The 24845-nt window shown below is 52.4% G+C and overlaps 1 protein-coding gene across 2 annotated transcripts; it reads right to left on the bottom strand.

The window, feature by feature from the left end:
- Positions 1–6182: 6182 nt before the first annotated feature.
- On the bottom strand, positions 6183–20030 carry CARD19 (caspase recruitment domain family member 19). Of its 2 annotated transcripts, XM_032477417.1 has the most exons (6): positions 19722–20026; positions 9790–9932; positions 8285–8438; positions 7052–7111; positions 6730–6801; positions 6183–6453 (listed from the first exon to the last, which is right to left on the bottom strand). In XM_032477417.1, the coding sequence occupies exons 1-6, from the start codon at positions 19726–19728 to the stop codon at positions 6338–6340; spliced, it is 552 nt and encodes a 183-aa protein (XP_032333308.1). In that variant the 5' UTR covers positions 19729–20026; the 3' UTR covers positions 6183–6337. The 2 variants fall into 2 exon arrangements, with proteins under 2 accessions (XP_032333308.1, XP_032333309.1); XM_032477418.1 differs by lacking the exon at positions 7052–7111 and having other exon boundaries at positions 19722–20030.
- Between the last annotated feature and the right edge of the window lie 4815 nt (positions 20031–24845).

Genomic DNA, 24845 nt, shown 5'->3' with positions numbered 1-24845 from the left:
ACCCGTGGGGGGTCCTCCAAGCCTCTAACAGGCTCACTGCCTGCTGACTACCCCCTCTGCCCTGCTGTGCGGCTGCCCTCCCCAGGGACCCCACCTCTGCCCTCCCTGGGGATGGCGAGACCCTGAGAGTGAGTGAGAGGCTTAGGGAGTAATAAGCAAGGAAGTGTACATGCCGAGTTGGGGGGCCTCCACAGAGAGACACACACAGGGAAGTAAAGGGGTGTGGGAGGTCCCAAGGCCGATGCTCCAGGACCAAGGGGACCCTTTGGAAGGACAGCCTGTGGTGCATGAGCCCTGAGGCTGCATGAGCTGGGGCTGGCCTTGAGGGGTGTAGGGTGGTCAGTGTGGGGGAGGGGGCGGTCCTTGCCCCTCCGTCTCCTCGTCTCTCAGTTTCCCTGAATGTGTCCAAGGACACGCGTTTATTCCTGCCTGGCTAGACCCCTGAGTGTGTTCTAGGTTGAGTTCCTCCTACAGGTCCTCCTTCCCCATCCCCACTGTCCACCCCTCAAGGCCCCAGCCTACCCGACCTGAGCGGAGGAAAGGCAGGGTAAGTGAGGGGCTCTGAGGAAGGCAGGCCAGGATGGCTTGGGGGTCCGTGGACTGAGAAGGTGGACTTTTGCTGCAGGATTGGGTCATTCCTGCTTTGCACACCTGCCGCACCCACCCACCCACTTCCTTCCTCCCCTTGCTCTCAGGTGCCTTCTCTCCCCACTGCCTTTAATTTAATTTCTCTTCTCTCACCGCATGACTCTTAAAAATCATGGAGCTGAACGCTTTAACATTTTTCTTCCCTTTCAAGTATTTATTTCAGGGGAAACTAAGCTAACTAAGCTGTTGGATCTGTGCAGCCTGCCCAAGGGCGCCCCTAGACCCTGCCCCAGCCCTCGGTGCCCTCAGAGGGGAGACGGGGCTCTAGTCCTGCTCCAGCTGGGCTGAGACTCAGGTCTCAGCTGCCACCTGGCCAGTGCAGAGGAAGGGCCCCTGCTCCCTGCACTGAAACCCTCATCCAGTCTATGAGATTGGGGTCCCAGGGCCTCTCCTGCAGGTCGGTGTGTCCCGGGGCTTGTGCAGAGGTTTTGAGGGGCAAGGGGTGGGCAAGGTCCTCTCTGAGAGAATCCACAGAGCACTGACCTGAGGCAGGAACTGGAAATAACAATGCTGATTCCAACAGTGTCAGCAGCCGCACCTGGCCCCTACGCCCTCTCTCCAGAGGTTGTGCAAATTACAGTTGGATTTCCCGTCTGTGACCTCACCGGCCTGTAACCACACCACTGCTGGCCGAAGCATCTAGGGCCCTAACTCCCTGTGTCATGGGACCACCACACTTCGCACACACACCTCCTGACAGACACACCTCTCCCCAGCACCCCCGTCACCTCCCTCCCTCCCATCCTCCTCACACCCTGCCTCACTCCCCGCCCTGCATACGGGAGTGCTTCCCCTCCCCAGGCAGCCTGAACACGGGACAGTCATCCCAGCACTGGATGAGGAACTACTATTCTTACTGAAGTGTTGGCAGGATGGGGGGGGGGCTTCCTGGTGGAAGTGGCATTTTGAAGTGGGAAGGAAGGGGGCAGGGCACAACCACTGAAGAAGTGACACAGCCATTGAGGACAGGACCATCTGGTTAGAACCAAGATGGCAGAAGATTCGAATTCCTGGAGACCTTGAGCCTCATGGCGCACCCACAGGCCCTATGACAGTTCCCAGCCTGACCATAAAAGGTCAAAAAGTGGGTGGGAAGGTGTTTCCTGGAAATCCTCGCCCCTTCCTCAAAGTGGTTGGAATAATCCTGCTCATTAGGATATGAAATTACCGAGCCTATAAAACCTAACAACTCCACACCTCGTGGTCCCTCTCACCTGAAAGGTCCCACACTCTGTCTATGGAGTGTGTATCTCTCTAAATAAACTTGCTTTCGCATTACCACGCCTTGCTCTTGAATTCTTTCCTGCATGAGGCAAGAATCTATTCTCCCCCAACAGTTTTACCAAAGACCTGCAGGTTGAGTAGCTGGTGGAAGGCTGGGGGGCGGGTGGTTAGTAAAGAGCGTTCCCGCAGAGGGAAGAGCATGTGCAAAGGTCCAGAGGCATGGATCACGAGCAGTTCTGTTGGCAGAGAGAGGCACCCCCAAGTTGGAAAGCCCACTAAAGGGTGGGCAGGCAATCCCCCCAAATGTGTCGTCCCTTGCCCACTGATGGGAGAAAGAATTCTCAAATGGAGGCAGAGGGACATAGTAAAAAAGGAACAGTTTTTATTGCTCAGAGAGAGAAAAGAAAAGGCTTTGAGAGGGGAGCCGCCAGCCAGGTAACCAGTGGAGACAGCTCCAGCTCCTGATCGGGCCACAGGCCCTTTTATTGAAAGGCTCTGCCATGGTTATCTACACTCCAGTGATGTCAACTTTTATTACTGACTCTTTCCTCCCGTGGAGCTTGGCCCTGAAACAGAAACTTTGGCGGAAAGGAGAACAGAGAAGATACTGGGGTATGTTCTTGGAATTAACGTAGCCATTGTGGAACATCAATTGTCCTGTGTGACTATGTCCTTGGAATTAAGGAGCCAGTTGCAGGATAAGAGAAATGATCTGTTTGTATTTTGTTTTTTTTTAAACAGCCTGGCACTTTCAACTCTTGTCGTTAATCAGCCAGCGTCAGTGAGCCTGACTGATCACCTCTCTCAGTTCCAGTTGTGGAGGTAGTGGGGTGGGGACTGGGGACAGAGGATGAGGGCCTCAGTGCCCAGGGGGCCAGCAGGGGAGGCTGTGGCCTGTGGTCCCTTTCACGCCCTGATGGACTCAGTTCATCCGGGGTCATGGTCACTGGCTGATCAGGTGTTTGGCAGGGCCTGGCCTCATGGCGGGAGGGGCTGTGCCTAGAAACAGAGGCCCCATCGCTCCACCTGCCTCAGCCCCGGCCTAGGAGTGGAGGCCACCAGCCAGGGCAGACCGATGGGAGAGGGGCTGGCTGGTGGCCTGCGCTGCTGTCACAGGCACATAGCACAGGCAAAGTCAGGGAAGGGGCCCTTGAGGCTGGGCTCCCAGGAAGGGTCCAAGAACAGCCTGGGCCCAGAGTTTGCTTTGGACCTCCAGGGCCAGGCCTTGGTGGGTCACGGATAGGAAGTGAAAGTTTGTAGTCACAAGAAGTGACCCAGCTCAAGCCAAGCGAACATGTGCCTCGGACGATCACAGCTCACCAGGCGGGTCATGAGACCTGGGACAGGCACTGACCGCCCCTTGCTCAGGGGACGGAATCCTGCCTCAGGGCTCCGGGGTGTCCTGGCCTTACAAGTCTCACATGGCGGACGGTCCCAGGGCCCTCCCCCACCACAGGCCTGCTGGGCCCGCTTGTCGCCGGGATGTTCCCTCAGAGGTGCCGTTTTAGTTCGGGACTGCTCCAACGAAGGCCCAGAGACTGGGTGGCTTATAAACAACACTTACTTCGGGAGGTTGGAAGTCTGACCCCCGGGCACCGGCTTACTCGGTGTTGCTACACCTGTGACCTTCGCACAGTGGCCTCATTTCCGTTTACCTGGCGACTCCAGCACCTCTAGTCGGGCATCACCGTCACCCAGAAGTGCCCTTTACCTCGCTGCGTCTGTCACTTTCCCCAGGTGTCTGCCTTCACCCGGGCATGTCTGTCAGAGGGCAGGACAAGCAGCAAGAGTGCCCGGGCATCTGCCCAGGAAGAAATTTACCCTGCGAATCAGGGTCTTCCCCGCTCACGATGGCTGGAGGGGCTGCAGACCGGACAGGACATGCTGGGCTGGGCCTCGGGGGTGCGCTGACCTGGAGAACCCCTGCCACCCCGAGTTTGGAGTCCAGAGAGGGTGCAGGGACTAGTCCCCTGGTCTGGCTGGCCAGCCAGGAAGGTGGCCTCTGGTCAGTCTCTGCAGCCGGTGAGAGCCATGGGGCTTGTCTGCAGGAGATCTGGAGCGTGGTGCGCGCTCACACCCCCCTCACCCTGGACCGTGAGCAAGGTGAAGAACCTTCACGGGGGGCACAGCCACGGGGGGCTCTGTTGTGGCATTTGTGTCCTCACCACTGACCACCGGCAACGGCGCTCACTCCACCCAACGGAGGGTCTGTCCCAGAGAGAAACGTGCATGGGCTTCGCCTTCCAGCAAAGTAGTAAATTCATGAAGCAATTTCCAGTGAACAGCAGTCTGAGAGGTACTATCCAGCTCAGGACATCCGTGCTCAAGGAGGGGTCCCCAAGGGTGCGTCCCTTTTTACAGACGGGCAAACTAAGGTTCAGAGTTTGGAAACACACGCCCAGGGCCCGCAGTGCGGGCGTGGAGGGGCGAGCGGGAAGCCGTGCCGTCTCGGGCTTCAGGGCAGGATGGAGGGCTCCCGTGCCCGGCCCTCACTTCAATGACCAGGCACACAGATGAATGAATCAGCCCACAAACTGGCTGAATGGGGGCCAAACACTATGTCCCAAAGCTGCCTCCTCTGCCCCCCATCGTGTTTCCGTCCCACGTGCTCTGAGAGACTGAGACCCGGGAGTGGAACCCCTCCTGGGCGCCCAGTGGCGGTGTCATTCCTGGAGTCAGCATGCCCTGGCACCTCCGGAAACCCACCGTGGAAAATGCAAGCTCATGATTAATTCTCGGGTTGACAAATATACTTCTGTTTTCCCAGAAAGAGGCTGGAGGCGGAGAAGCTGACAGGGGAGGCCGTGCAGAGAGGAACCCAGCAGGGGCCAGGCCCAGGCCGCAGCAGCCCATGCCTCGTGCGTGCACACGGGTACCTGTGCAAACTTGTTTTCACATATGTGTGCACGTGCGGATGTGCGCTTGCATGTATGAGAGGGGGTGTGTGTGTGTGTGTGTGTGTGTGTGTGTGTGTGGAAGGTGGGGGGCAGGTAGAACCCCACTCTCGGCAGCTGTGTGGTCCTGGGCTCCGAGCTCCACCTCCTCATCTGTAACTAGGGCGGTGACGGCTCCACAGAGAAGGTGGGAGCCACACAGTCACAGCCTGCAGGAGGGTAGTGGGTGTCCACGGGCCTAGCACCGAGGACTTCGTCAGCTCACAGGGCCCCCGGAGGTCTGACCAGAGGTCTGACAGTGGACACCAAGGGCAGAGCACCAGGCCTCTTGTGTCCATGAGGGACATTTCCATGAGCAGGTCCTGAGCCTGAGGCCGGCAGGTGAGCCAGATGGCTACAAACACCCTGGTCAAGGGAGCAGGCCCATGTCCCCAAAACAAAGACAGGGGCTTGGCTCTGAGAAGGACAAGGAGCTGGGTGCGGCCAAAGCCCAGGCTGCTGGGGGAGGGCGTGAGGAGCCAGAGCCCAAGACCTCAGACGGCACAATTACATTTTTCATCTCTAAATGTTCTAGAAGGTTCCGTGAACTCTTTTGTTCTCAGTCTCAACACCCTCTCCACCTGGGATCAAGGTGTTCATTTCTAGGCTCTGACCGTATCTGTGTCCACTGAAGCCCCCCCAGACCCACCAAGCCCAGGTCACTGCCTCCTAGGCGGGGGGGGGGGGGTCTCCATTCCTAGGATGATGGTCTGAGGGGCCTCAAGGGGCCCAGGACCTGGGTGTTGGCCTGGTGACAAGGGGGCTGAGACAGGGTCTCCTTGGGACATATCACAGGAAGGGAATGAAGACAGTGGCAGAGCCCTCATGTGCCAGGTCCCCCCTTTCCTTGCCGAGAGACCGCCCCTTTCGGCCTGTTTCTTCAGCAGGGATGCAGGGACAACAGCCCCACCTCCTGGGGCCACTGGGAGGAACCAAATGAACACACATGGGCACTAATGCATCACTGGGCATGCGGCCCAGAGCTTGGATAACAGGGCAGCCCAGTGGTCCCTGCCCATCCTCCCCACCTGGGGCAGGGGGCTGGGGCTGGGGGCTGGGGAGGGAGGGGAGATGGGCAAGGGTGGCTGTGGGGACCAGTCATACCCCAGGCAGGGGATGGCAGGAGGGGCTGAAGGTGGGAGGGAAGGGGACATACGGCAGGGGGACAACTGGGAGAGACAGTGAGGCAGGGGGACATGTGGGGCAGGTGGCTCCTGTGGAGGGGAGAGGCCCAGGCCCACAGGGGTCCGGGAAGGCGGCCCGCGCAGGACCTGAGCTTCGGGTTGGACTCAGGAAGCCGAGAGCTCCCAGGGTCAGCCCCAGATAGAGATGCTATTATGGCTTGAGTTGGAATCATCTAGAAAACACTCTTAAGAGAAGGGTTGAGACTCAAACATTTAATATTGCTGAGCACCTTTGTACAGTGAAGGTAAAGTGCTTGTTACAGAAATTATAAATAGTGAGAAAGAAACACTTAGAAAAGAAGGAAGTCCCCGGGGCGGCAAGCGGGCAAGTGGCAGGGCTGGGGTGCGTCAGAGCCCCCCCAGGTCGTCTGTGAGGAAGGCCAGCAGGAAGCGGCTGACGTGTCTGTCAACGATGACGGGGGAGAAGCCCAGGACGCGCCGGGCCCCTGGCAGCACCTTGGGGTCTGCAAGACGAGGGATCTCAGAACTCAACGAGAGGGCACCTGCCCGAAACCTCACAGCATCTCACCAGCCCCACACCTGAGTGATGTGCGGTCCCCCTGCCCAGGGGGCCTGCCTGGCACTGGCTCCCCCCATGTGACCTCGCCAAGCTCAGCATGGCAGGAAAGGGACAGCGGGGCCGCCAAGCTGGCCACAAGGAGGGAGCCTCCGCCCATCCGTCAGGGCTCTGCCCCAGGGTCTGGAGAGGACTGGCCGAGGCCCGGCCAGGCAGCACCCACCTGGAGGGCAGCAGTAGAGCAGGAGGGCCAGCCCTGCGGCCAGGCCGAGGCAGGTCAAGAAGGCCATGGGTCCTGGGGAGAAACGCACATGAGCAGCTCCCCGAGCCCCGGAGGGTGGGGAGGGGTCCAGAGGCCTAAGGGACAGGCTTACGCCCTGTGCCAGGGTCAGCCGGGCAGGGACGCCCTCAGTGAGCACCCTGGGGGGGGGGTTCTGTCCAGTGAGAAGCCAGGAACGGAACCCGACTTGGAATGGAGAAGCCCCCGAGGCAGAGATGGAGCCCTGGGTAGGGGGACAGAGAGAAGGGACATGGGAGGCGGTTACCCCTGTCACTGAGCTCACGGCTTGCGGTGCCCGAGTCTAGCTCTGTGCAATCTGAGTTCTCTGGAAACAAAATCACAGGGCACAGTTAGTCGTGGGTGTGGGTGGACTGGAGGGGAAGGTGACCGCCCTGCCCCTGGGGAGCCGAGGGGCTTGCCGAGGCCCCGCCCCCCGACCACCCAGGGCCCTCAGGCTTGAGGGCACTGAGCCCTCCAGGCTGTGTTCAGGGGAGTCAGCGCCACGGTTTGGGGTCTTCTCCTTCACGGACCTTGAGGACCCTGGGGTGGGGGGTCATGGTTCCTGGGTAAACACAAGGCACCAAAGGCAGCATGAACACCTGCCTGTCCCAAGTCTGATGATGCTGACATGAGGGGAGGGCGCTTTCTCTTTCCCCAGACCTCCGTGTGGCTCCCCAGCCAGCCAGGTGCCAGACAGCCCTGGCAGGGCCCCCTGGAAGGTTGCCTGACTCCACGCAGGGCTGTGGGCCCCGGACGGCTGGGGTGACAGAACCATCCCATGCTGAAGCTCAGGGCCCAGTCCTGCCAGCCTGTCCTTGCGGCCAGAGACACCGTCCCAGGTCCAGCTGAGCGGCCTGAGGGGAGATACCTTCTTCCTCCGGGCCTCCCCAGCCACTCGTCCTGGAGACCCAGGTGCAGATGCCTCAGGACGAAGCTGCCATCCACACCTGTGCCTCCACTGTACCCATCCTGGCAGCTCAGAGCATCCCTCTGGGCTCACAAGCCTCCTGGGCCCATAGGCAGGACCCTTGAAACCGAAACACACGTGTCTCTGACCAGCTATCTGTGCTGGACACTGTTCTACAGAAATGCCCACGCCACGGGGATCCACCTGCTGACACGGGCTCAGCGTCTGCCGCAGGGGTCACTTCACTCAAGGCTGGTACCGCCCACGGCCACCAGCTACTTCTGATCAGAAGCGTAAGGATTCCCAGATTCACTAGATTACGGAGGGAAGGGGCAGAGCTGTGTGCATGAGGTGCTACCTTATGTGTAAAAATTGGCACAGGAAAAAGGGCTACAGAGGGACAGAAGGACAGAGACATGCAGAGACATGGAGAGACAAAGAGAGGGAGAAGGGGAGACATAGATATCCGTATTGCCTGAAATAGTATCTCTCCTCTCTCCAGGGGCCGTACGAGATGCAGCCAGAGGGCGATCTCTGGCAAAGGGCTGAGCAGGGAGACGCCAAGGCCTGGGGACCGGGACACACACTTACGCAGGGCGTGGCGGCTAGGCAGGCAGCTGTGCAGCGGCTGGGCGTGGATGTACAGGGCCCGGTAGAACTCCTGGCAGTCCCGCTCACCGCTCCGCTGCAGGTGGCCCAAGAGGTCACAGAGCCGCACTCGCAGAGATACTTTGGGGTTCCGGAACTAGGGGTGGAAGGCACACAAGAGAAGGTCAGGCTGGAGGAGCCCGGGCTCAGCCCCCAGCCCCAGCTTCCGCACCTAGGTGCTCAGAACACCCATGGAGAGGTAGCAATCGCCACCACAGCCTCATCCATCCCCACGTGGCACCTAAGGCTATGCGGCACAGCCGCTAATCCTTACACTCCCAGTGGGGGCCGGGACAGGTCACCACGAAAGATGGGGCGACATTACCCCAAGTGAGGGAATTCAGTGGCTTGATGATAGCGTAAGTGATAATTTCGAGGAATATGATTCAAGTTTTAGAAAATAAATAGAGGGTTAAGGAGAAGAAGTTGGCTTTTTGGTGTGGCTGATGGAGAAATGTGTGGTTCTAAAGATCGGTGGGCAGAGTACTTAGCATGGAGAACCCCCAGCACCTGGAGGCTATGGCCCGGTGCTGCCACCTGGTGGCAGTGTACCATCCTACAAAGAACAAGAGTTGAACCTTGAAAGTACAGAAACTGCAAAACGAAGACAAGTGCGCAGCCCCGGCCTATGAGGAAAGGACCCAGGGGGTGGGGGGGCTGCAGGGGACTTTCCTTTTCCTTGTACAAATGTATTAAGCTTTTCAAATTTTTCTTCACAATGAATGTTTATTAGACTTTTAATTACGAGATATAAATTTGAGCCCCTACTTTGTAACTCACTGTACAACTTTCGTAACTTAAGAAGCATCTGGGCCATTAGCAGGGTCCATGTGGATTCTAGTTCCGTCGGGGAATCAATCTCACCTGTCCCCAGGAGAGGCCCGATCCTCCAGACAGCCCTGCACCAAGGCAGGGCGCTGCAGCTCCAAGAGAAGGGCTCAAGCAGCTATCCAGATGGGAGGCAGGTCCTGCACCCCAAAGACCAGGCTGGTCTCTGGTACCCACCCCCAGCCCCATGGGGGAACCAGAGAAGTGGGTGTGGTGGGCAAGGTGCGCCAGCTCTCACCCAGTGTTCCTGAACAGGACGGGCCAGATTACACCCAAACTGCTTGCCATCTTGAGCTTCTGGAAGGTGCAGAGTGAAGAGCCCTATGGCACGGGGTAGCGCCTGTCTGGTGTCCCGGTGCCCCCCTCTCCCCTAGGCCCCCCCCTTTCCCAGGCCTGTCTCATGTTGTGGCACGTTGTCACACATCTCCTGTGATCCTCCCAGCACCTCTGGAAGGGGCCAGCAGGCCTGATGACATATAAAGAGACTAAGGCACAAAGAGCTGATGTTCTGGACCCAAGGTCACCCCAAGGATACAGGTTTTCACCTCCAAGCTGTCCTGTTCCCGCTTCTCCCAGCCCACAAAGGAAGGGATGGGCGCGCACCCTCAGGCCCCCGGCACCTTTTCCGCGTCCTTGTTGCTGAGGATTTGGGGGTAGTAGCGATTCAGCTGGAGGATAATCCTGTCCACTTGCTGCTCACTCAGGCGCCCGAGACCTGTGAGGAAGGGTGTGTCCTGGACCAGGCGGTCGCAGTAGGTCTGCTCTGAAACAGAAGCAGAGAACATGTGAGCCTGCGTGGCCTGAGGAGGGGGTGGTGAGTCCCACACACCACGACGCAGCCATGGCAGGAACCCTTCACGGCAAGGTCCCCACGCCCGCTGGGAGGTGCACGAGCTGTAAGGATCTGGACCGCTGCCAACATCCCAGCTCGTGCACAGCCCAGAGCTCCCCTCGTGTCCTGCCAGCACCCTTGCCAGAAAATGGAGTGGGTGGGCGCAGTGAGAAAGGTACAGAGTGCTCAAAAGCAGAACAGAGCCTCTGGCTCCTCTCTTCTGTGCCTGAAAAACTCGGGCAAAAAACTCAGAAGGGCGAAGAGTCTGCTGTTTGTGGGGCCTCCCAGCACCCTCGGGAAACAGCCAGGCCTGAGGAAGGGCACAGGCAGCCTGGAGAAGGCCTGAGCCCCAAGCTCCCACGGCCGCTGTTGTCACGGGGACAGGAGATGCGCAGACAGGAACACAGGGTTTGGGGTGGCCTGTGCTGGCATGGCTGCCAGAAATAGGCCTTGAGAAGCTGCCATCAAGGGAGACCAGCATCCTGCTTCCCAGGAGGCTGGGGACAGCCTTTTGTCTTTTCTTTCAGAATCCGCATTAAAGCATCACTGTTGCACTATCTTTCCCATTAAGAGCATCCCTTAGAATGGCAAGCCTTTAAAGACAAGGGGTGGGGAGAGGTTGGTGGGCCGGGGCCAAGGGATCTCTGAGGGAGGGTCCCGAGTCTCTGCAGCACCAGCTGCCTGACCAGGTGTACCACCCTACCCACCTGCGGCGGCTTGTCTCGTCTCCTGGTGGACCCAGGGGATGGGGGGCAGGCGGAGCTGTGCAGGGGGAGAGTTGCTGTATGTGACTGAAGTTAAGTTGGTATCAATTCAAATCAGACAGTTTTAACTTTAGGATGTTATGTATAAGCCTCACGGTGACCACAGAGAAAATGTCCATAGAAAATACACAAAAGGAAGTCAAAATGTGTTACTACAGAAAAATCAACGCAAAAGAAGGCAGTGATGGAAGATATGAAGGACCAAAAAAGCTTTAAGACATACAGAAAAAAATAACAAAAAGGCAGAAACAAGTTGTCCCTTACAGGTAATCAGTTTAAATGTAAATGGATTAAACTCTCTAATCAAAAGACACAGATTGGCAAAATGGATTTGTGATATGATGACTTATGATAAGAAATATGTGTTTGGTCTTTGTCCCAATTCCTGGCACATGGTGCCTTAAACCCAGGGAATTTCCTAAGTGATGAGAGCCATGAAAAGTGAAAGGATATCTTTTGTTACAATAACAAGCCTCTTTCCACCTCATCTGACTTTGTGTTAACGAGGTGATTTTGGGAAAGCCCCTAAATTAACCACAGGGTGGGAGCTGACTGCCAGGGAGGCCAAACCACAAAATTAGAGGGATGGAACTTTCAGCCCTCCCCATTCCCCTTGCCCCCGAAACATCTGGGGAGGGGAGAGGGGCTGGAGGCTGAATCAATCACTGATGGCCACTGATTTAATCAATCATGTCCGCCTAATGAAGCCTCCAAAAACCCCCAAAGGACAGGGTTTGGAGCACTTGCAAGTTACTGAACAAGTGTAGGAGCTGGGAGGGTGGTCTGCCTGGGAGAGGCACGGAAGCTTTATGTCCCTTGTCACACGCTTTGTTCTATGCATCTCTTCCATCTGGATGTTCATCTCTAGCTTTTGAAATATCCTTTGTGATAAACTGGCAGTAGTAAGTGTTTTCCTGGGTTCTATGACCTGTTTCAGCAAATGATCAAACTTAGGAGAGGGTTGTGTTCAATTTATAGCCAGCCTGTTAGAAGCACAGGTGACAACAACCTGGACCTGTGACTGGCATCTCAAGCAGGGGCAACCTTGTGGGACTCAGCCTAAACCGAACCTGTGGGGTCTGACACTGTCCATGGACAGCTGGTGTCAGAGCTGAGTTAAATTTTAGGACACCCCGTTGGTGTCCACCAAAGAACTGAAGAATTGCTTGGCAGGGAAAATCCAAACATTTGGTGACCAGAAGTGTCAGAAGTACTGGGAAATATGAGCATTGTGTGTAGGAGTAGAAGAGAAACAGAGCTTTTTTCCTCTCAGAATTAAAATAAGATATGATTCAACAATATGCCGTCTTCAAAAGACTCACTTCAGATCTAAAGACAGAAACAGGTTGAAGGAAGAAGAATGGAAAAAGATATCCCATGCAAACAGTAACCAAAAGAGAACTTAGGTGGCTATATTAATATGAGAAAAAAATAGACTTTAAGTCAAAAGCTGTTATGAGACAAAAAAAGTACACTGTATATTAACAAAGGGATCAATTCACCAAGAAGTAATAACATATATGCACCAAGTATCAGAGCCCCAAAATATATGAAGCAAATGTTGGCAGAATTGAAGGGAGGAAGAGAAAGCTTTATAATAATAGTTGGAGGCTTCAATAGACCACTTTCAGTAATAGAATAACGAGACAGAAGATCAGGAAGGAAATAGAGGAGGGGAACAGCCTGAAACTGATGATACCTAACAGACACAGACACAGACACAATGCTCCATCCAACAGAGCAGGACACACATTCTTCTCAAGTGCACAGGGAACATTTTCCAAAATAGATCACAAAACACATTTGGCTACAAAGTAAGTTTTAATATATTTAAAAAGACTGAAATCATAAAAAGATCTTTTCTGATCACATGGAATAAAGCTAGAAATCAGTAACAGTAAAAAACAAAAAACTGGAAAATTCACAATTATGTGGAAATTAAACAACCAATGCATCAAAGGGGAAATCACACGGGAAGTCAGAAAATATCTTGAGAAAAATAAAAATATAGCCCATCAAAATCTAAGGGATGCAGTAAAAGCTGTACCAAGAGGGAATTTTACAGCTGTAAATGCACACAGTAAAATAAAAGAAAGATTTCAAATCAATAACGTAACGTTACATCTTGAGGAACTAGAAAAGGAAGCGCAAACTAAACCCAAAGCTTACAGAAGGAAGGAAATGATGAAGATTAGAATGAAGATAAATGAAATAGAAAAACAATAGAAAAACAGAAAAAAACTAGAAAAACAAAACCAAAAATTGGTTCTTTGGAAAGATCGACAAAATTAGCAAATCTTTAGCTAGACTGACAAAATTTTTTTTCTATCAAATTACTAGTATCAGGAATATTACTAAAAGTTTTACAGAAATAAAAAGGATTATGAAAGAATACTATGACATTTGCATGTCAACAAACTGGACAATCTAGATGAAATGGACAAAAACCTAAAAACGCACAATCTCCCAAAACTGAATCATGAAGAAGTAGAAAATATGAATAGACCTATAGCCCGTAAGGAGATTCAATCAGTAATCAAGACTGTCCCAAAAAATAAAGCCCAGAACCAGATGGTTTCACTGGTGGATTCTACCAAACATTTAAAGAACTAATACAAACCCTTCTCAAACTCTAGGAGAGGAGGGAAAACTTCCTAACGCATTCTATGAGGCCAACATTACCCTGATACCAAAACCAGACAAGGATGCTACAAGGAAACTAGAGACCAATATTCATCATGAATACTGATGTAAAAATCATCAACAAAATACCAGTAAACTGAATTCAGCAGCGTAGTAAAAGGACTAGACACCATGGCCAAGTGGGATTTATTCCTGGAATGCAAGTATAGTTTAACATATGAAAATCCATCAAATATTACATTCATAGCATGAAGTGAAAAAGAAAACCCACATGATCATTTCAAGTGATGCAGAAAAAGCAGTCAACAAAATTCAACACCCTTTCCTAATTAAAAAAAAAAAATCAATAAATTAGGAATAGAAGGAAACCTCCTCAACACGATGAAGCCCACAGCAAACGTCATACTCGATGGTGAAAGGCTGAGAGCTTTTCCCCTGAGGTCAGAAACAAGGCAAGTATGTCCACTCTCACCATGTCTATTCAACACAGCACTGAAAGTTCTAGCCAGAACAATTAGGGGGGGAAAAAAGGAAATAAAAGGCATTTCAATGGAAAGGAAGAAGTAAAAATATCTCTGCAGATGACATGATCTTATACACAGAAAATTCTAAAGATTAAAAAAACTGTTAGAAATAACCAACAAATTCAAAAAGCTGCAGGATATAAAATCAACACACAAAAATCAGTTGCATTTTTATACACTAACAATAAACAAACTGAAAAGGAAAATAAGAAAATTATTCCATTTACAATGGCATCAAAAAAGAATAAAATACTTAGAAATAAATTTAACCAAGGAGGTGGAGGATTTGTACACTGAATCTATAAAACATTACTGAGAGAAACTTTAAAAGACACAAACAAATGGAAAGACATCCCATGTTCATGGGTTGAGACTTAACATTGTGAAGATGACAGTACTACCCAAAGTGATCTAGGAATTCAATGGAATCCCAATCCAAAACTTATTAAATGTTTTTTGTTTGTTTTTCATCCTAAAAATTCATATAGAATCTCAAGAGACTTTTATAGCCAAAACAGTCCTGAAAAGGAAGAACAAAGGTGGATGACTCACACTTCCTGATTTAAATCTTACTACAAAGCTACAGGAATCAAAACTGTGGTACTGACATTAAGGACAGACATACAGACCAATGTAATAGACTAGAGAGTCCAGAAATAAACCCTAATTTGAGCAGGGGGAAAAAAAGAGCAAAAAGACAACCCACAGAATGGGAGAAAATATTTGCAAAGCATATATCTGATTAGGGATTAATATATATATAGAGAAAATATAAAAAGTCCTACAACTCAACAACAACAAAAATCCCATAAAACAACCCATACAAAAATGAGCAAAAGACTGAAATAGGTATTTCTCCAAAGAAGATGTATAAATGACAGCTAAGCATGTGAAAGGATGCTCAACATCACTACTCATTAAGGAATGCAAATCAAACTACAATGAGATACCACTTCATACTTATTGAGGTGAAATAAATATATGGAGAGAGAGGAAGATGAATATGATGATGAGGAGAAACTGGAACTCTCATGCATTACTGGTGGGCATGTAAAATGGTGCAACCACTATGGAAAACAGTACCCTAGGTCCTCAAAAAGTTAAACACATACTTACCATAAGATTCAGCCGTTCCACTCCTGCATACACACCCAAAAGAATTGAAAGCAGAGACTCAAACAGATACATGCACATCAAGTTCAGAGTAGAAGTATTCACAAAAGCTCAAAGGTAGAAACAACCTAAGTGTCCACGGTCAGATGAACAGATAAACAAAATGTGGTATACACATACAATGGGATATTATACAGCCATAAAAAGGAATGGAAGTTTAATGCGTGGATTTGACAACACGGACGGACCTTGAAAACATTATGCTCAGTGAAATACATCTGATACAAAAGGACAAACATTTTATGATTCCACTTACACGAACTATCTAGAGTAGGCAAATTCTAAAGACAGAAAACAGAAGAGTGATCACCAGGAGCTGGGGACAGGGGAGAAAGAGAAGTGATTGTCTAAAGGAGACAGTTTCTGTTTGGGACAGTGATGGAAAGTGCATGGTGGTGACAGTTTCACAACACTGTGGATGTATTTAATGCCACTGAAATGGTTATAATGGTAAATTTTATGGCTATATATTTTTACTATACACATAAAAGTGAATGGATAATTAAACTGTGGTTCAGTTTAGTAAATTATAATGGAATATAATTCAGTGATAAAAAGACCTATGAAGTCACAAAAAGACATGGAGGAAACGAATGCATTTTGCTAAAGGTTAAAGAAGTTGGTTTGAAAAGGCTACAAATTAAATGATTCCAAGTACTCCAGAAAATGCAAAACTATGGAGACAGTAAAAAAAAAAAAAAAAAAAAATCAGTGGTTTCCAAGGGTTAGGGAAGAGGGAGGGATGAACAGGTGGAGCCCAGGGCAACTACTCTAATGATACTCTAACGGTGCACACAACACATTATGCATCTTTCAAAACTCATAGAATACACAGCACAAGGAGTGAAGCATCATGTAAACTATGGACTTCAGTTAGTAATAATGTATCAACATTGGTTCATCAAGTGCAAACAAACACACCAAACTAATGCAAGGTATTAATAATAGAGGAAACAGGATGGAGGGACCCTCCGGGCTACCTACTCAATTTTCTGTAAACTAAAAAGGCTCTAAAAATAAAATCTACTAATTAAAAAGAAATCCTATTTGGAAATTCCACTGTTGAATTTTTAGGGAAAAAAAAAATGGTAGTTACAGGAAGCAGATGAATTGTTGGGCTGGGTGGGGTTCCCCAGGAAGGAGCAATAAGAAACTTTCTGAAGTGACAGAAATGTTCTGTGTCACTTGGGCCTGGACTGGTTGTTTCATGGGTGCAGACATGTGTCAAAACTTACAGAATTATTCACTAAAAATAAGTGTACTTGAAGTAAATAATACCACAATAAAACTGATTTTTTTAAACGAGGTCATTGTGTTGGAACAAGAGGGGTCTCCCCCCAATTTCTTCCATGGGCCCAACTCAACAGGCCATTTGTCTTCCTCATCGCTCTTTCCTGATGCCACCTCGTCCTGGATGGTTTTTCCCCCCAGAATGTGAATTTCTAATTTCTGATTCTCCCAGCCTCTGAAAGTCTACCTTGAAGTCAGAGTCGCCAACAGCCCCAACATGGTGAGGAAGCCACAGACAGCGATGCAGAAAGACCTGCCATCACCACATGGCAGGACCCTCCTGGCCTCTGACTTCAGCGCCTACAGACTCTGTGATTAAAGAGTTAAGAATACTGGCCATAGTTCATGGTGTGTGCCCCCTGCTTGGGCATTCTGTGCATATAGATAATTTCATCAGCTTTGCAACCACCCCCATTTTCAGAAGGGGACACTGAGGCACGGCAAGTTGATAAGGTACTCACCTGCCTAACACCTCAACCTGCTAGGGAGTGATGGATCGAGGTCAGGACCCAGGCATGGGACATCCAGATTTTCTGCCTCTCTAATTGGCATGCTAATTAACTATGCAGTTAGCTGTATCATGTCTGCTCCTGGTCAAGCCATAGTCTTGCCCAGCACTGCCCGTGTGTGCACCTGTGCACAGGGCGGGCACACAGTAAGCACTTACTGCGGAGTTTTGAAATGCATGGATATAGGTCCAAGGCTCAAGGGTGAGGGCTGTCAGGAGACAGTGGCTAGCACCTTGCAGTGGCTCCTCCTACACTGCAGGCTGCTAGCCAGGTGGGGCCTCCATTGCCTCGAGCTGTGAGTCACTTGGCACGATGGCATAGCCTGGGGGGCCGAAGCTCCGGGCTCTGCCATGCCCTGTGCTTCCTGCGGTGGTTGTGAGCTGTGCTCGCAAACCACACCCCGGTGGCCACCCAGAGGCGGGAGAAAGTACAGGAAAGGAAACCACTTTGGTCCCAGGTGCTGATAAACAGTCCCAGACAGTTTTCAATGCAACAAAGAAGAGGAATGCTCTGGCACAAAACTCAGCAGACCTTGGCCAGCAACCTTTGCTAAGCCCTACCTCCCCTATCTTCTTGCCCAGCTGGCACCACAACCATGGACGCCCCCAACCTGTTACCCCGGCCTGGCACTCGAGGCCCTGGGGGAGCTGGCTCCATTTGCCCTCCCAGGCCCCCAGAGCCATCCCTGCACAGCAGCCCCCAACTGTGTCATACTGCCCAGGACCCCCACCCTTGGGACAAGAACACCTGTCCCTGTGGTTCCCGCCTGGCTAACTCGTGCTCAGTTCACTGTCCTCACCACAAGAGCCCTTCCTGAGTTCCCTGGCCCCCGCCCCACCAAAGTCCAGGTGCTTGGGCCTCAACCTCCCTTCCAGAATTGAATCCCCTCCTGTCCCAGTGCCCAACCTGGCCTCAGGCACGGGGCTGAGAAGCCTCAGTCCCCAGCACACCACAAGGCAGGGCCTGGTTCTGCAGCTACAGCAATTGCTGCAGTGACACCTGGCCAGCGTTAACCCTGTGAGCCCACATCGGGCCCCACACACTCACCCTGCAACCCACCACAGAGGCCCCAGAACCAACACGAGGCAGGTGCCTCCTGGTGCATGGAGATGGTGAGCCAGGAACTTGGGGCTTGCAGCCTTGCAGGCCTGCCCATTTGACCCTCCTACCCCTGCACTCTCTGGGTCCTGGTTCCCCATCCCAAAACTGAAGGGCTCTGAGGGGAGAGCTCTCCAGAGGCCCAGGACACAGAGACAGCAGGGAGAAACAGAGACGTGGACCTGGACAGGGTCTGGTCCTGGCTCTGCCACTGCCTGCCCAAGCGGCCTGGGGCTTGGCACTTGCCCAAACTTTGCTTCCTCATCCACGTATAGGAAGGATATTCCACGTTTCCCCCATACAGCAGTTCTGAGTGGGAGATGCCCGACATAGGGCCAGGTGCATAGTAGGTACAAGAGACGCCTGAACAATGTCGGGGGTTGGGGCACGAACCCCTGAGCAGTTGAAAAGCCGCACGTAACTTTACAGTCAGCTCTCCGTATCCATGATTCTGCATGCGGGGATTCCACCAACCTCGGACTTTGTAGTACTATGGTATCTTTAAGTATCAAAAAAAACCCAATCTGGATATAAGTGGACCCTCACAGTTGCAACCCCAGTTGTTCAACGGTCAACTGTGCTCAGAAACAGCAGCCACAGATAAAAAGGGTTCAGAGCGATGACAGGGGAGTGGGTGGCAGCTGGGGTCTCTTCTGGCTTAGGCTGGGACACTGGTGTCTTGGAAATCACCAGGTTCCTGCCCATGAAACCCTATTTGTGTGCAGGACTCAGGCTGGGACTCCAGTGAGGGCTGGGGAGAGAACTGGGACTTCTGGGGCCTCCGTGGTCCCCTCCTAGGTGACTTATGCCTCATGAAACAGAAGAGTGTGGCCCTTTAAATGAGCTATGGCTTCTGGAAGCCACCACATTCCCTGACCATGCTATCATGCGGGTCGTCACCAGCCTACCACCCTCATGGAGCATCTCCTACAACGGAAGGTCCACAGAGAAAGGCCACCCTTAGGCTCAGTTAGAATCAGGAAGGTGGCAGGCAGGTCCCCATTCCAGAGAGGCCCTGGGTGGGATGGCTTAGCTGGAGATCCCATCCCGGGAAAAGAGGATGGAGGGGCTGGAGTAGTCCAGTATGGGACACAATGCCTTGAGAACTGAGTCTGTGTCCATGATTCCCCCGAGTCTGTCCCTGGGCAGGCGGTGCACCGTGAGAGGTGCCGCAGAATCCCATGGGTACCACAGACTGCCCAGGAATGCACCACCTGTTGGACATTCTACTAGGGTGGCTGTGAGAATGGAGTGTCTGTATCTCCTGATAGAAGCATAGTAGAACCTCAGAGAGTATTCCTGGGGCCATCTTTACTTTCACCTCCCGCTGTCAGGCTGCATCCCCACTCCAGCATCTCCCCACCTACAGACGTGCATTGGCCCCTGCCCTCCAAGAACCCTCCAAGACCTGCCCCCCAGCCACTAGAACCTCCCATGGTCTGACCTGGCCTCAACCCCCAGCACCCTCCAGGGCCTGCCCATGACCCCCGCCCCCCAGAACTTTCCAGGACCTGGCCTGGCCTCGCCCCTCAAGAACCCGGCCCCAGCCGCGCGCCGCTCTGCCATCGTGCCGCCGACAGGACACGCAGTCACGGGCAAGGTCACTCGCACTGCATCGAGGAGGGGCCCCCGGGGTGGCACTGGGGCACCCGTACACCATGGGCCACCGTGGCCGCGAGCCCGTCCCGTAGGGCAGGCACGACGCTGGACCGCGCTCACCTGTCATGGCGGCGGCACGGCGTGCACCGAGCCGGCCCGGCCCGTCCCCCTGCAGCCGTCCCTCTGTCCGGTTGTCCGTCCGCTGCCGGTCGGCCCCAGCGACCGCCACCCGCTACGACGAGCTTTCTCCCGGCGGGCCCCGCCCCCGGCATCGGCGCTACTAAGCTCTAACCCCGCCCTCACGGGGCCCACCCCTTCCCGTTAGGCCCCGCCCGAGGCGTAGGCGGCGTAGCAGCGAGGGTTTCATCCCTCACTCGAGGCCCACTTCCTAATGCGTGGGCTACGGACGGCGCCGAGAGCCCTTAGCCCCGCCCCCCGCTGACCTCCGCTAAGTCACGGCCGCAGCCCTGGACCCGCCCCTCGCTGAGCCCCGCCCTCATCAGCTACCGGCCTCCAGTAGCCTTGAGCCTCGCTCCCGCAGGCTTGGGGAGCCCGGAGCTCCGCCCCTCACTGAGTCCCGCCCCTGCCGTCACCACCAAGGCTCTGAGTCCCGCCCTCTCCCACGCGGCCCCGCCCCCGCCGGCGTTTCCTGCGTCTCCGAGACGGCTCTAAACACCGCTCCCATCCTAGGCCCTCCCCTTTCAGCTCCCGCTACGTCGCCGCCGCCGCCCTGAGCCCCGCCCCTCACTCGAGCCTCACGCCCAGCTCCCGGTGCACCCTCCGCTGTAGTCTACCGGCTCCTCGCCGACCCCTCCCTGTCTTGGCCTCATCCTGCTGAGCACTTCCGGGCACAGTCCATCTTGCCATTGAGCCCACTTCTCGGAATGAGGGAACTGGAGAATGGGTGCAGTTGTTGGCTGGAAATCCTAAGATTTTCGGGCCGAGTCATAGTGGTCACTACACGGAAGCCATCCCCTCCCCAGATACTGAGAGTGAGCCTGCACTGGCTTGCCTGGGAGGCCCAGCACGGGCCTTCACCAAGTCTTAGGATAACAACAGGCAGGGCCTCCCTCCCTAGGACAGTAGGGCTGTGTAGCCTGACCTGGGGGTGCACTAGGGCAAGTCCAAGTCAGCTGTAGATCCCCGAGGCTCTCTCCTCTGGGAGCTGTGCACAGGCCACACAGGACCTTTCTGGAGGGGTGGGGGAGTCTCCTCCAGCCCACCAGTGGATCATGGTCTGACGCCCATTACTCAGCATCCTTCATGCTGTGTCACGTCTCTGCAGTTAAAAAAATGTTGCCCACCATCAAGCCATCAGCCACTGCAGCACCTTCCTTGAGGGGAATTCAGGATGGAGAAACAGGATTTTGGCCTTAGTTAAGATGCGTATCTAAAGAGTAATTTCAGTGAGCCCAGATTTTTGCATCTTACCGAATGTGGAAAAGCACTAAGATCATTAATTTTAGATAACTGCTTTTGTGATTAGCATAACCTTTTGGTATTTGAATACTTTTTTTTCCCAGCAAAAGCTCCTATATATCCTGGCTCCTCCTTTACCTCTTTGGAACAGTTCCTTAGAGCTACCTAAGAGACTGTCTCCCCAGCTATAGTTCTTAGCAAGGTCCTTGAATAAAACATAACTGGCAACTTTCAGGCTGTGTTTTTTTTGTTTTTTTTAAAGACAACAGCTCCTAGCATTTGCTTCCCCCAGTTCCTTTCACTCTCTAGAAGTACCATAGGGTGGGGTCTGGATGGACGAGGGACACAGTGGGGAAGGGGGTGCTCTGAGGCCCAAATCCTTCCAGCATTCCAGGCTACTCCTACCCAGGGACAGATGGGGAAACAGGCTCAAGAGTAGCAGACTTCTGGACTTCACCCAAAGTCCAGCAGCCAGGACAGGGCCTCCCAGGTGCCGGATTTGCTACAAGGTCTCACCCCCTGGCAGAATAGACCCTGTCTCCCTCAGGCTGTGTACTCTAGGCCAGCAAGGGAGGAAGCCCGTGGCCTGGGCTGGGGGCTACCAGCCTGATCCCTACCCTACAAGTGGCAGGTGGATGATCAAAGGGTAGGCCCTCAGCGCTCCTCTCCCCAGATTAGGGGTGCAGTGTCTCCCTCCTTGCCCACTGCCCCCACTGCCACTGCACGATGTGGACTGAAGGTGAGCACTTGGGCAGGAGGCCGGGCCATCAGTAACGGGAGAGCAGGCCTCCTGGGGACCGTCACCTGATCAGCCAAACACGGTGGGTCTCACACATAGAGGGAAACAGATTGCGCTGTGTGGACTCCTTGTGGCAAAATGACATCGCTCCCCACCTGTCCCTAAACATCCAGGATGCACTGGCCCTGACCCTCACCCCCACCACTTCCACTTCTGACTTTTGCTTCCTTTGACTTTTGTAATCCTGGCAATGCTTTATCTGATCAGAAAGTAAATACAAGTTTAAATTAGGCAGGGAGAGCTCATTCCACAGGGTCTGTACTTGCCACTCCCCTGATCCTCTCTGGGCGGCCCGCCCCTCCAACAGGTCGGCAAAATCAAAAAGCAAACAAGAAACTGGGAAATGCTGGCAGCTCACTTCACTAAGGGCTCATCTCCCTAATTAATAAAGAGCTCAGAGAAATTGGAAAAAAAGAGTTCACCACTCCTATATTCAGAGAAATAGGAGACACGCCTAAGGAGCTGCTCAATTTCATTCACAGTCAGAATGTCATGTTTTATGGGTCCAACTAGCACAAATTTAAGATCCTGGTCAGGCTTTCTGTGGGCCTGGCCGTGGGAATACCCCACAACAGGGCACCACTGAAACAGAGCAGGACCCAATGAGGCCTCCCCAGGACAGACTCCTCCCCCATCGTTCCTCCACCTGCCTCTTGTCTACAAACTTTAGTCAAAGAATAAGTTTAATCAGAGAAATAAGAAACTGCAGAAACAAAGGAAAATAATCAAGCAAAACAAAATAACAATAATTCAGTCATTAAACAAAGCCAAGGACCTTTAGTTCCTCCTTAAGAGCTATAGATAATATTCTGAGCCACATCCTTTGAGCTGTTTTGTAGATCCTGAAACCCCCACCAGGTGCAAGAAGTTAACTACATGATGACCAGACTGTAGCCATTACAGAAGCTGCCACAATTCCCAGAAGTGGCCTCAAAGAATTGGGAACACACCGACCCTGGAACCGAAGATTACCTGTACTTGGAACAATCAAAAATTGACACAATATTGTAAACTGACTATATATAGGCACACAAAAAAAGAAGAAACCAATCAAGATGATACTGATCAGACCACCACATACTCAACTGACTGTGCTGTTCTGCATGTAGCCCCTCCCTCTGTCTATACACCCCTGAAACTGCCCTGTAAAAACTTGTCCATTGATTGTCAGTGGGGGAAGGGGGCTGGTGTGGGGGTTGGCCTCTGGACAGGAGTCTGCCCCACACGTTTGCTGGCCTCTGGGAATAAAGCAAATTTTCCTTTCTACCAACATGTGCCTATCTTTGTATTGGCTTTCACCAGACCTGCGCTTTGGTAACACCACCACAGGCTCGCAGTCCTGCCTCTCAGGCACTTCCTGCTACCCATCTCCCTACTAGAATGTCAGTTCCTGAGGACAAGGCCATGTCTACTTTGGTCACAGTGCCAGACATACAGCAGGTGCTTCTGTAAATGCACTTAGAGCCTAACTAGATGAAAAAAAAAAAAAGAAGAAGAGGGTACAGGCCAGAGGCAGAAGGAACAAGGCATGCCTGTGGGCTAACAGGCAGCCTGCCTGGTCAGAGGTGACCATGTGAAGGGATGGGGTGGGTGATAAGGGGCCTGAACACTGAGGTGAAAGGACCCTCTCCTCTCACGTTCTCACATGGCCAAGGGCCACGATTCATTCATTCACTCATTAATTTATACAATAAATGTCTCCTAAACACCTGCCAGGAGCCCAAGACAAAGGTAGATTATTAATGGGAAGGCAGACGGGCCCAGCTTCCACAGAGCATCCACTAAGGGCAACAAAACACACATCTGAGTGCAGATGCTCAGCGTGGAGAAGAGCTGGTGGCTAGAGGCTACCTGGGAGGTTGCCAGCCTCCAAGATGGTCCCTCACATCCTGGGTCACACCCCTCTCCTGTCTCCTCTCCGGCAAATCAGGCTACTCTTTGCGACTGGTGAAATGGGCAGAGGTGATGAGTTTAACTTCTGTGGCTGGGTCATAAAGTGCCCTTTGGTTTCTGCCTTTCCCAGACCACTCTCTCAGGGGGAGCCAGCTGCCATGTCGTGAGGATGCCCAAACAGTGCTGAGGAGAGCCCTGTGTGGGCAGGAGCTGGGCTCCCAGACAACAGCCGGCACCAGCTTGCCAGGAGGGAGTGAATCACCTTGGAAGTGGATCTCCTGCCCCAGTCAAGCCTTCAGGTGAGACTGCAGCCCTGACCAACATCTGATTGCAGCCTCGAGAGAGACCCAGAGCCAGAGCCACCTGGCAAGCCTCACCTGAAACTCTGAGAGATAATAAACGATGATGATTGTTTCGAACAGACGGGTGAGGTCAGGTGATGACAGGCAGGTCACGTAGGGTCCTGCAGGACAGGCAGCTGAAGGCTGACGATCTGAGGGTTTTGAGCTGAGGGGAGGGCATGGAGATCTGCTTTGATTTATATGTTTTTAAAATAACTACTGAACACACAGAATTGGAAGCAGGGTCTCAAAGAGATGTTCACACACCCATATTTACTACAGCCTTATTCACTGTAGCCAAGAGGTAGAAGCAACCTGACTGTTCATCGAGGGATGAATAGATAAGCAAATTTGGCGTACATACATAAAGTGGAATATTATTCACCTTTAGAAAGAGCAGAAATTCTGACACATGATACAACATGGATGAACCTCAAAGACCTTAAGCTAAGTGTGATATTATGATTTATAAGGAGAAACGTGTATATTGTTCTTCATCTTGGTTTCTAGGACAGTGCTTCTAAAACCCTAGGAATTTCCGAAGTGGTAAGAGAGAAAAAGGTATCTTTGTTATGTTAATTAGGTAAATTTGGGAAAGCCCCTAGGTCACCTAAGGATGGAGGCTGGTTGCCACTGGGAACCAACCCTGTGATTAGAGGGTTGGAATTTTTAGTCCCACCCTCTGACCTGTGCTGGCAGAGGGGCTGGAGGTAGAAATCAATCACCAATAGCCGATGATTTAATCCATCTTGTCTACATAACAAAGCCTCATAAAAACACAAAAAGGACAGG

Source organism: Camelus ferus, chromosome 4 (genome assembly GCF_009834535.1).
Source record: "Camelus ferus isolate YT-003-E chromosome 4, BCGSAC_Cfer_1.0, whole genome shotgun sequence".
NCBI lineage: Eukaryota > Metazoa > Chordata > Mammalia > Artiodactyla > Camelidae > Camelus > Camelus ferus.
The sequence above is the reverse complement of the archived record's forward strand: the minus strand, read 5'-3'. Positions and strand labels throughout refer to the sequence as shown.